At 36.5% G+C, this 12,447-nt stretch overlaps 1 protein-coding gene across 1 annotated transcript; it reads right to left on the bottom strand.

Moving 5' to 3' along the window:
• Positions 1-644: 644 nt before the first annotated feature.
• LOC141838218 (CSC1-like protein At1g32090) lies at positions 645-12,321 on the bottom strand. Its single transcript, XM_074725628.1, has 11 exons — positions 11,877-12,321; positions 8,690-8,842; positions 7,782-7,917; positions 6,026-6,127; positions 5,753-5,872; positions 5,356-5,436; positions 4,170-4,510; positions 2,003-2,248; positions 1,509-1,833; positions 1,172-1,405; positions 645-1,070 (listed from the first exon to the last, which is right to left on the bottom strand). Exons 1-11 carry the CDS (start codon positions 12,188-12,190, stop codon positions 837-839), a joined length of 2,286 nt encoding a protein of 761 aa, XP_074581729.1. The 5' UTR covers positions 12,191-12,321; the 3' UTR covers positions 645-836.
• Positions 12,322-12,447: the final 126 nt, after the last annotated feature.

Genomic DNA, 12,447 nt, shown 5'->3' with positions numbered 1-12,447 from the left:
AGACCAAATAGTGCTCCGGATCGTCTTAAGTACTGCTGAGCACTTCTCTGACTCTGTCGAGTAACGCCGAGTACTTATCTTCCTTGTTCAAGTACTGCTCCGATTCGACCCAGTACAATTCCAACTTGTCCGAGTACCGTCGAGTACTCTTCTGTTTCGTCCGAGCATCACCGAATTCTACACTAACTCGATCAAGTACCGTCGAGTACTCTTTTGCCTTGTCTGAGCATCTCCAAGTACTGCACCAATTCGGTCGAGTATCGCTGAATACTACTCCGCCTCATCCGAGTATCGTCGAGCACTACTCCGTATTGTTCGAGTACCGTCGAGTATTGCTCCGCCTCGTCTGAGTACTGCAGGGTACTGCTCCGACTCGTCTGAGTACCACCGCGTACAAGTACCGCACTATATTGCTCGAGCACAGAAATCCGAACGCGCCTGAGTTGAGTCTTTCCAATATCATGAAAAGAACTATTAGAAGTCATTGCTGTAGATCTCCCGTCGTAAGGAAGCCAAATTGAACATGATGTATTCTTTCAAGGATGTCCATTTCATACTGCTTGATTATGGGGTCCTTACTATATTGGGTAACTTTACTTTTATGTTCTTTAGATTTGAGTTCCATAATAAAGAACGAAGCTAACTTCAAGACGAAGAAGCATTATATTGAATAAGAAAAAAAAAGCTTGATCACAAAGTTAGGGCTGAGCAACAAACCGAATGCGGATTTACATCTGACGTCGAGGATCAGCAGATCTAGAAAAATCATGACTACAAACTTGATGATCTTTCCATGAGGTGTTCAGACAGTCCTGTGAAGCGAGCGAGTTAGTTTGTCATGGTTCAAACTCATAATAATGGTAGACATAATGAGGAGGGGATTCCGTGCTCATTTCACTCCTAGAAGGCGAGGAAATATGAGATTGGCCTTTGTCCACTCGAACTTCAACCTTTTCTTCATCGTCTTCAAATGAGTGAAAAATGGGGTGCAAGTATGCGTCTGCCAAGTAAGCTTTAAGGTTCAAGTCTGGTTCAGATGCCCGCTCCATTATGTCCTTTTCCATTGCTTCCTATTGTCAACAAAACAAAAGAAATACAAGACAAACAGTTTATTTTTGACCTGATTTAAGATCCGGATCGTGATCTTTCTGAGATTCAACATTTGTCATACCTCGAGCGGATACTTTCTGAAAGCGGGTTCAAATCGGTTCTTGCAGTATCTGTGGAACCATATTGTAACCACAGGTAGCACGGCGAGTAAAGGTGTTGAGTCGGCTGCTTTCTTCGTGCTGAGCAAACCAATAAGAGTCAATTGGGCTATCAACAAGCTTACAACTATACGACCATGCACGAACGGCCAAAAGGCCCCGGCACTTTCGTATTCTTGATTATAAACGTTAATAATCTGAAAGCAGTAAAAAGAATGTGTTAGCGACAATTGGAGTTCATATCAATCTCGTCTACTCATTTTGAAGCTGAGAATTTGTGAACACAGAATGGTTGCTAACCTGGTGACGATACACGAGTAAAGCGAAGGCGAAGAATACTAGTATAAAGGGAAGAAGGGCTGGTGTGACGACGGCGTAAACTAGTCCAAGAAGAAAATATAGTTGCAATGATGGAAGGTTTTCAGGAAAATCAATACTTCCAGGATCCATAGCTTTTTCTCTGTCTCTTTCGGTCTTTACTATGAACATGTTCTTAAGATGGTAAATGACTAGCGGCTTGAGTCGAAGAATCTCACTTGCAATTCCAGCCCAACCATCCAACATAATGTAGGTCATAAAGAATGTAGCTTTCATTGGTATTGCTACACCAATGGTTGCTGGGATTCTGCAAAAGATGAAGCAAAATGATATAATTCATAGGTAATGCTCAAAATATTCAACAGAGGACTTTTTCATGTCTATGCCTGATATTTCTAAGCAAACATAAAGTCACAGTACGAGTATTAGCCAAAAGAATGTGCACTGGACCGATTCATAAGGTTAAAGAGAATTACTGAGTCGGTGATTGATGAATAAATGAATAAAGTTGTTCAAAGGCTGCTCCAGCTATGATACTTCCAAAAAAGACATTCACCAACATAAAGTAATAATACTTTGCTGCTGCTTTTCTTTCGATCGATGATAGTGAAATATAACCTTCCATTTTGGACATCATTACCAGAACTGTTGGAAGAATGTATAAAAATATTTTTAAAGCTAGACCAGGCAGAAAACCTTGCAAGAAGCTCTTGACCACCGTTCTGCAAATGTTAAGAGAACAACTTGTCACCTAAAATAGAAATAGACAGACTAGAAATGTAATGTATTATGTACAGTATAGAATCAGGATTATCTTATCAAGCGTATATCATTATTATTTAGAGATACATAAGCTACTCAATTTCAACTTTGCACCATTCTAAGAATTAAAATGCTACATGGAGCACATATAACTGATAAAAGAGCCCGCATGAAAACAGTTAACATATGATGATAATGAGGGACTAGTATCTAAGAAATCATAAAGAATACTTTGTTAAACTAGTCCCTTTGTCATATACAAAGAAAGCTAGCATATATATGACCATATCCATGTTGAGTAACAAATCTGCTGATAGAGAATAATGGTACGTGCTGTTCCTTCCAGTCCCACATGGCCTTGTTCAGGTAATTTGAGAGCCTTTTAAGTAAGCATAATGCCACTCCCAAATTGGTACTCCATGTGGACTAAATGCGAAGTGCAAACCCATTAACATGGTAGCAAAGCAGGTCTGCACAGGACTGAGAATTTAGAGTGTTGAGAAGCAAATCTACTTGCACAATGCTTCTTATATTCACACTTATTACAAATGGCCTAATTAGGAAGTTATGAGCCATTCCAAATTGGTAGTTAAGGCTGCGCCCTCCCATATTGTAGCCATGTTTGGCTGAATAGAAAGTGCAAATCCCTCAACATCAAGATACAAGCAACCAACAATGTTTCTAAAAATACAAGTTTCAAGGAGAAGGCCTATTTTTTATGATTAGCTTTCTCTTTCTTTATAAGGGATCTATATGAAGTAGTACTACAAGACAAGATAAATGCAGTTATCTTCAAGTTTGAAAAACTAAAGCTTAGTAAGATCACATTTGGAATCCTAGAGGGAGACCTGTTGGTAGTAAATCTAAGCGCTGGGGCACTGCCATTATAAATTCTTGTCTTTATCTTGATGCAGTATGTTGTCTTGTTTCGGTTCTTGTAATTAATCTTACTAGCTACTAGCAAGTTACTTTGCTGGAACTGACAGCAGGACTTGTACGCTTATTAGAACATTCATTATCTCACAAAGGAATTGCATCAAGGGTACCAACATGATCATTTCATCCCTCTAGTGGTAGTTAAAATCACGTGATTTTAACTGTAGAGGAAATATAACAATATAGCTAATTCTCATATTATGGATTAGCATATCAATATTATTTTATCATCAGATTCTAATAATACCATATCTAAAAAGTAGAACTGAAATCGAAAGGAGGATCACTGCCCATGCTGAATTTAGGCTTCATTTCCACTGACCATTTTAAACTTCAGATGTACTATGCTTGAGTTTAATGCTAAATTGAAACATATCAATCATTTTTATACAGTGCATCTACCTAAAATACAAGAATATACCTTCAATGAATATCAAAGTGAGATAATGCAAACGAAAACAACCCAAATACCATTACTCCATTGGTAAAGCTATCTAGATTCTAAATATTGCAAATCTATTATCATGGACAAATTGGTTTGCAGTATATTAGTGAAGGCTCAAGAATCAGCTTAGTAGATTAGGCTGGACACATTTCTTTCATAGGCACGTCATAATAAAAGATAAGTGTGGCATGATTTAGTAATGTCAAATTTGGAAGTTAAACTTGCACTAATCAGAGAGTTCCTTTTGACAGTTCACTCTGTGTCAGAAGTGACAAATAATCCAGGGCTGAGTGCAGAAATATTAAGCATGCATGCATGGAAAGACCAATACTTGTAGAACTAGCCCCATGCATGAGTAAACTAAAAGGACTAAATCTTCCTACCATATTTGGTAGGATGTCTGGATATATGATCCTTTAACAAGACTTTTTTTTTATCCATTTTGCATGGAAGCAGAATTTCACGTCATGGACTTATTATCCATGATAAGAGATACTTACGTTTCAATGACTGGCCTTAGAAAAGGAGCAACCCTTTCAAGACCCTCCAGATTTGCTAGTGATTGCACAAATGCAATGGGGATCATATAAAAGAAAACCAACATAAAGACTATTATTGATATTAGAAGCCTTCGAATGCTGAGAGAAACAAACGGAATTGGTAGATTTTCCCAGTATACATCACGTGGTTCGGGTGCCCATTTTGTCAACCATTGAGTGGGATTCTTACTTTGCTGTGTTTGTGCACACACAGCTGCTCCCCATCTTGAGTCAAATGTAACAAATGCTACAGGCATTATAGCTTTGGGGTCTTTAAGAATTCTTTGGCGCTCATATGATATCTGAAGACAAATGAGAAGATCAAGTAATTTATCTTATGGAAACTTAAAATCAGAACATTCTATAAAAAAGAGAGAACAAACTATAAATATGAATGAGCTGTTTGCTATCTAATGGTTATTTCATTAAGGCAATACAATATTTTCCTTTTCCAAATTCCACATAGTATCAGAGCCTTCTCATTAAGATTAAGGTTACTAAAGGAGGATTCCCCTTAGGAGGAGGCTGACATTGCTGCCGCCACCTCTACAGCTTTTCCTCATCTCTAGATTACTTCTCTCTTTCCCTCTTTCTCATGTTTTCCCATTTGTGAACCCGAAGTTGCAATCTGGCATAGCCTGCATGTGAATCCCTGACGATAGGCACACACAATATACCTCAACTAGAGGAAACCCTCCACGGCAAAGTCTCCACAGCGGGGAGCTCCTTTGACGCAATGTCCTGTGGATCCACCCACCAATCATACAAAGACATCGTGATACTTTCCCATGTTCAGAACAACCATGAGAGATGACGACATGTTCTAATTATTGTTGTGTCAAGTTTATGTTCTAGTTATTAGTATGAGAGGTTCTTTAGTTTATGTAAGAAAGTGAACATAGATAATATCTATTTCCAGCTTAAAGGAGAGTATGTACTAGAGTTATTAGGTACTAGGTATAGTGGGTTTAGTCCTACATTAGTCTCTCAATGTTGGAGTTTTATTATGAGTCTATACATGCCTATATAATATAGTAATCTCATTAAAGCAATACAATAGTTTGTTTCTCCAAATTGTGAAATAAAAAAATAAATCTGAGTTAGAAATTAATATTCCAAGAGTGAATAGAGTAGAAGCACTGATTACCTTTTCATCAAGCTCACTAATCTTTTCTCTATAGTAATTGATGGCATCCACTTTTTCACCACAAAGGCCTAAAAACCCTCCCTGCAACATTTAATTGGAAACGTCACAGGAATAATTAAAAGAAAAAATTGCTATTGTGCTTTGACTTCTTCATGATAGTATGAAGTATCTTTAATTTTATTAGTACATCACAATCACAAATATTACTAAATTTTACGATCAAACTACAATAACAAATACAAATCCCCCAAAACTCCAACTGTTCAGGATCATACTTCCTTATAAAACTAGAATTAATCCTTATACTAGAATCAGTGCAAATCCTAATTAACATATCTATCAGAGACTCAGAATATATCCAACCAACTTAAAATTTAAACTTAGGGTAAGATTGTACCTTAGTGGTTGGCCTTTTATCTGGATGTCTTTCATACTTCAGTTGGTTATAGTCCAACCAATTTTGTAATCTTTCCTTCTGCCTCACCAGCCTGGCAAATCTGTTTGCATTGTACACAGCCTGAAGAAAACAAAGAATGTGCATTTAATTCATCTGATTTTTTTCCTATTCTAATAGAAGAAAGCAAATTAGCTATAACAAAGTATTATTGTGGAAAGTACCTTAAAAAATTTTATCAAAAAAGTACCATTAGTGAAACAATAGCAGCAGTACCTGGTGTCCTATATAATGGTCAGGGTGGTTTCTTTGAAAGAATTGTTCAATACTCTCTGAGATGGAATGTCCTGAAACATGTGGCACATTTCTCACTACAACCTGGAAGGAAAGAAATCACTGATCAGAATCTTTGATTTGCCTAGGAAAGACTAAAGATGATGAAATAACAAATAGAAATGGAAAATTCTAGAAAATGTTGAGCTTTGATAACAATCAGAAAGAAAGAAAGAAAGAAAATGGTTATGGGGTAGGTCTGGTCTGTTTTCATGTCGTCAGCTGTCACTTGTCAGATTGCAGTAAGTGTTCCTGAAAATTACCCAAAAGAAATTTCCACCATGTAAATTATGAATCCATTATCAAACATAGGCTAACTCTTGGATTTTGAATGGGTCAAATGAATTATTTATGTCTTTTGGCAGCTTTTATTAAACTATTTTCAGAAGAAACTTCTAAGTAAAACAACAAAACATCTTCTCTAATAAATAATAGAAAAACCAATGGGGAAATTCATTTAGAATTAAATAATTTTATGCCCCTAATTTCTTGTTAGCATTTGTTATCATGCTTGAGCCCACCTTAACCATAGTGCTCAGTACTGTTATTGCCCACCCCTTCACACTCTTCTCTTGTTTGTTGCCACAGCAAGACTGTCATCATTCCTCTCTGCTGCTGCTGTCCCCGCCCACTTCTCCTTCACTCTACTGCAAATTCGTTTAACCAAGCAAAGGCCATAGAATGGGCGTGAGTCAATAGATTGTGAGATCAGTTGGAAGTCACAGTGCGTGTGATAGCAAATCCTGTATTTGTTCAAACTCCTCTTGTTGAACGCTTCTAACCATGGTGTATGCAATGTGAGCGAGCTAGGACCTCAATGCGACACCCTTCTACGAGCAATGCAATAGTAGCCTATTATTGTGTTCAAAAGACCAGTTTTCTCAGAGTTATAATCTCAAGTGATTCAATTAATGATGCCCTTAGAAGCAAAATGTCGAAAAGGGACAAATTGCATATACTCTGGCATTATTAGTGTGCAAATTTCAAAGTAGAAAAACTACTTTATTGAGATTTTTATCAAACATATATATTAGTTAAGTATATACCATTATATTATCAAACTAGATGGTTTCACAGTTTAAAATATTACTTATCCATGTCATATACTACTACATAGTTATACCATTACTTTCGTAAACATCAAAAACAACCTTTTGTCTTACATTTCTGCTGTGGTGAATTCTAAGCCATATTTTCCATATGTTATTCCTTCTTACCTTACAAAATCATCACCCATGAACCTGTAGGGTTTTCTCTTTTTTGTTGGCTATTTTCAATAATGCAAATAGTTCATGGAAGACATGAGTTATGTTAGGAAAGACTTTGTAGTCCTTGTATAAAGGGCCATAGATCTTCTGAGCACTGTCTAGTTGAGATTTTTATTTATCATATTAGTTAAGTTTCTGAATTTCTGTGAAACCATCTGTTTCCTTCTATGGGTTAATACACAAATGTATAGATGGATTATATAGAGAGAAAGGACCAAAAGGGCATATCCCAAATACACCTTATGATCCAATCAATACAAATTTTAAAAGAGAACATTTTCATAAAGTGAAGACTATCCATTACAAGGTCACTGGAATTGATTTAGTTGCATATAAATTCTCTTAATAATTCACACTAACAAATGCTATAGAGAAAAAGAAGGCAAGTAAGACATGCAATTTAAAGGTGGAACCTTGCAGCTGTTACTTACAGTAAATTGATCAACTCGGCGATGCTGTGACGCTAGAAAATGTAACCTCATAAATGCTACATTGTCATATTCTTTGTAGAGAACATACAAGGTCCATAATGTGAACAAGTATGCCATCAAAATGTGAATCCAGAATCTAAGTAGAAACAAATAATCAAATAAATGAAGATAAAAAGAACACAGCATATATTTGACAAGAATGGAAGGCAACGGATATTTAACTAAAAACTAATACTGAAAATATACTGATCACTTATTTAAAAAATGTAAGTAAATAAGGAACATTTCAAATACAATGTGAAGATAACCTTATCCAGAATATGAATCCTTCTAGTCAAGAAAATTTTTCATCAATGTTCCCGACTGATGAGATTAGGAATAAGTGTTCAAAATATTATCTTATCCATGTCATATAGTAATACATAGTATATACCATTACTTTCCTAAACATCAAAAACAACCTTTTATCTTACATTTCTGCTGTGGTGAATTCCAAGACATATTTTCCATATGTTATTCCTTCTTACCTTACAAAATCATCACCCATGAAGTTGTAGGGTTTTCTCTTTTTTTATTGGCTATTTTCAATAATGTAAATAGGGTTTTCTCTTTTTTTATTGGCTATTTTCAATAATGCAAATAGTTCATGGAAGACATGAGTTATTTTAGGAAAGACTTTCGGAAAGGTTCAAAAATGTACCTCCAGGATAGAAAAATGAGTATGAATATATGAAACAAATTTAAGTTCAAAATATCAAGACATATTCTTAGTTTCTTTTTCTTAAATAAGTAAAAATTGAATTCTTTGTAGCAGCTAAAAACAAAATTATATGTATGCAACACTGGAACATATATCAATTATTGTTGTCAGAATGAAGAGCATTGACTAATAGAGATGAATGGTTTACCTTTGAGATCCATTACTAACATTTGAAATTGAAAGTTTATCAATGTCACTGAACATGATACTTCTGTTGATGTTTAATAGTGTTCCACCAGATACATTAACTGGAATTAGTATCAACAGTGCAAGTACTGTGATTGGCACAAAAATCTTTAGCCTGAAGAAGGCAGAGAGACAATTATTGAGCAAATCATTGTACTACCACAAATTAGCAGTGCAACATGAAGTACTAGAAGCAAGGAAACACAAAAACTAAAAAAAAAAAAAGGAAATAGACAACAACACACAAATTACATTTTTCTTAAACAACCACAAGGACCATACACTAATAAGATGTACAAAAAAAAAAACAGCCCATTTATGAGTTAAATTAAAAAAGAAAACCAACTTCAAAAACCTTTCAGTTATGCTTCAATGCAACCTTTTGTGCACTAACCTATAAATATCAATTGAACATCAGAGTGTTGCAAGTTTCCTAGAAACACTATTGTTTAACAAGAAAATAAGCCTGTTAATATGATTCAGGAGAGATCAGGGGTGTTGTATGATCGCACCAAAAACCAATTGGCACATACATATAAGCTAGTTTATTCATCGAAATGGCACTTTCTTTTTCAATTCCAACAGACAACAGTGTTTGTGATCATGGAACTAATTTTCATGGAAAAAAACATGAGAGTATTGAGGACAAAATAAATAAGAATAATTACCTTTCTCATGCTCAGAATCAAAATGAACTGGCATTTACCAATATTATTTTATTAAATTATATGTTAGATATAAATATAAGTGCAATTTACTTTTCTCCTTGAGTCTAATTTATAGTTTGCTTATAAGAAGTTTCTCTAGTTTATACAACAAGCTGGACATAGACACTATCTATGCTACAGCTTCAGGATGAGAGTAAGAGGAATTAGTATTAACAGGGTGGGTTATTGATGTAGGGGTTTAGTCCCTCATTAGCATTTTAGGTCTAGGTTTATGCCAAAGTCATATTTATAACAAAGTGATGGTTATCCCATTAACATAAGAAATATAATTATTCTACCTTCTCAGATTTCTGCGGTACAAAGCACCTCGGAGTATATTTCAGCAACATTTTAAATGTCAGTATCAAGAATTGCCCATAGATTACCTCAATTATCAATTGGGAGTCGGAAAACCTGATAGAGAATATAGGGGCAGATTGTAAGTAAGATTTATTATCACTTGAGCCTTGACAGTGATCCTTCTTATAATGTCAGTTCTTCCATGGTCTATTGATCAATAATGTTATTTCTTCCATGGTTTGCTACTACTCCCAACATTACATTATAAGCTGGATTGCCGCCAAGGAATGTTCTTCAGCACCTTCGAGCTTCACATCATCTCCTTCTAGTGCTTTGGCTGCATCTATAATAGAGTTAGGAGGTCTGGACATTTCAGATACTAGATTGTTGGATTTAGCCTAATTATGTTGTTGATGGTCACTTTTTATTATACCCGGAAACCGTTTTGGAACTTTTTGGCCTTCCATTCTTATTTCTCTTCTTCCATATGGCCGATAGCTTCTCCAAATTGAAGATGGTCTCATATTTGGAGGGATATTTGGATAGTTCCAACTAATTGTTCATTGAGTATGGAGTTCACCATTTCACGCTCTTCAGATTTCTCTTTCTGGTATACTATAAGGCAAGGGGGTATGCATCCAAAGCATTGATTCCAATCCTTTTCCTTCATGAAGGTACTAGATGATCAGAATTAATGAGCTCAACTTCAATTATTTCTTCCCTGTTATTTCTTATACACAGTTGCTTCTTAGCTGAGAAATGTTGAGTCTCTATTCAACTACTATGACTATTCAGCCAATCTTGAGTGCTACTTCATTCTGCTGGCAATGGACTTGCAATGGTCAATTGTCAATTCAATCAGACATCCACTTCTTAGCTCAGTGTGGTATCAAATCCTTTGGCTCATTTGATTTGGCATTATTACCCACTTGAAGGTGAAAATCTTCTCTTGGTTAGCACCGCACAACAAACTAAATACTAAAGATAGACTAGCAAGGAAGCATACATTTATGGAAGATCCAACTTGTATGCTTTGCAACTGCATTAGTCTCCTCATTTGGCCTCTAACAATGAAACCACTAGTCATCTATTCGTTGACAGCAATAACTAGAGACAAATATTATGAGGTTATATAATTGTCTAATGCTGATTTTGTTAGATAGATCAACAGATTTGTTGGCCAATTCTGATACCTTATGCAACATTCACCTTGGCTACATGCTTGGTTATTTGTTTTATGGGCTTACCACTGAAAGGACATTTTTGATGGCAGCAGGGTTGATACTAGCGATCTTCTACACAGTTGAATGGACCTTCAGCTCTGAAAATGTAGAGTGTCTGTTAAACAGAAAGGCCTCTACTTGTTCCTGCACCGATCATATGTGGTCACTGAACAAAGAGCTTTGTAAATCTAGTTATAACCAAGTCCAGCTGTTCTTTCCCTTATTCTTCTCGGCTCATAGCTCAGCTTGCTGCTGGTTGTATGATGATTTTATAGATGAGAATATATGCATAATCTCAGTATTATACCCTGGCTGTCGAGAGCATCTCTTAGATAATCTTAGATTGCACAATTTGGCATCTTTAAATATTGGAAGCTGTAAATGGTGTGTTCACGCTATTTCCATCTTTTTAGGAAAAAGATAAAGAAAATTTAGTAGAGGTCGAGGCAGCGACGTGGGCAAGGAAACTGACTATGATGATATTTTCCATCTAATTTGTGCAGGTTAATTCTAAGAGAAAGCTAAATAATCAAGCTTTTCCTACAAAGAAATATAGTAAAACACAGCATAAGAGAAATTGAGGCCTTCTAGTTCATTAAAAATTACCCAAAGTCTTCAACTAAAAGTTGCCAAATTCAAAATTAAGAACCTTGCTTGGGTATCGTTCAAGGTCAGATCATTTGCCCATAAAACTTCAATCAAAACGTTGAGTCAATAACTTGAATGAAAGACCCTTGACTCAGAAGTCATAAGATAAAGATCTGTCCATTACCTGACATGAAGACTTTTCCCCCAACAAACCAGGGGTGAAAGAAAAGCCAGTGAAAAATAACTCAAAATAGAAGTTTGGAGAGGATTATCAAACGTGAAAAAAAACCCAAAAAAAATCTACAAAAAGCAGCAAAATTCCAGAGCTCACCCGATAATATAGATCCGGAGATAGACAGCGGAATCCAGCCCAGCATGCTGAGTAATCTCAGACTCGCTCATCCTAATAGCTCCAGGTATCCAGTTGAGGAACGTCAAGTAGGTCCTGAGATTGAGATTGACGAACTTGCTGACCCCGCGGCCGCGCACCACGGGGCTCTTGCGGCCGCCGGTGATGTACCATTTCGGAAAGTAAATCCTATCATTGACGGGCTGAATCCGGAGGACAGCAAAAAGGATGAGGAATGCGAATGCGCTCGAAATGTTGATGAACGCCGAGACGCCAAGATCCTCGACAGTCGCCATGAGCCCGACAACCCCGAGAAACCTCTCACGAAGCCATCAAGACGAAGGAGAAGAGCTGGCTTTGCGACGGGGAAGCGTGTAGGGGTAGGAAACCGGATAGAAGACGAGAAGCAAAGCACCAGAGAAGAGCAGAGCAGAGCAGAAGGGAAAGGGAACTAAAGTGGTCACCCAAAAGGAATCTTTCCGACGAATATATAAAGGCGGCGACGCACTCGCGAGCGCCGCGGGAGGACAGCGAAGTTGCCTGATTGGTGTCC

Source organism: Curcuma longa, chromosome 11 (genome assembly GCF_044706935.1).
Source record: "Curcuma longa cultivar G26 ecotype Majalengka, Jawa Barat chromosome 11, ITB_CL_G26_1.1, whole genome shotgun sequence".
NCBI lineage: Eukaryota > Viridiplantae > Streptophyta > Magnoliopsida > Zingiberales > Zingiberaceae > Curcuma > Curcuma longa.
This window is presented reverse-complemented; position numbering and strand designations above follow the sequence as displayed.

Bases quoted from the DNA above. Each gene is read 5' to 3' on its own strand.
- LOC141838218 (XM_074725628.1), bottom strand. From the start codon at position 12,190: ATGGCGACTGTCGAGGATCTTGGCGTCTCGGCGTTCATCAACATTTCG. The intron at 5,437-5,752 runs GTACAATCTTAC...TAAATGTTGCAG, and splicing joins ATAAAAGGCCAACCACTAAG to GGAGGGTTTTTAGGCCTTTG. The intron at 2,249-4,169 runs GTAAGTATCTCT...TAACATTTGCAG, and splicing joins CTAAGGCCAGTCATTGAAAC to AACGGTGGTCAAGAGCTTCT.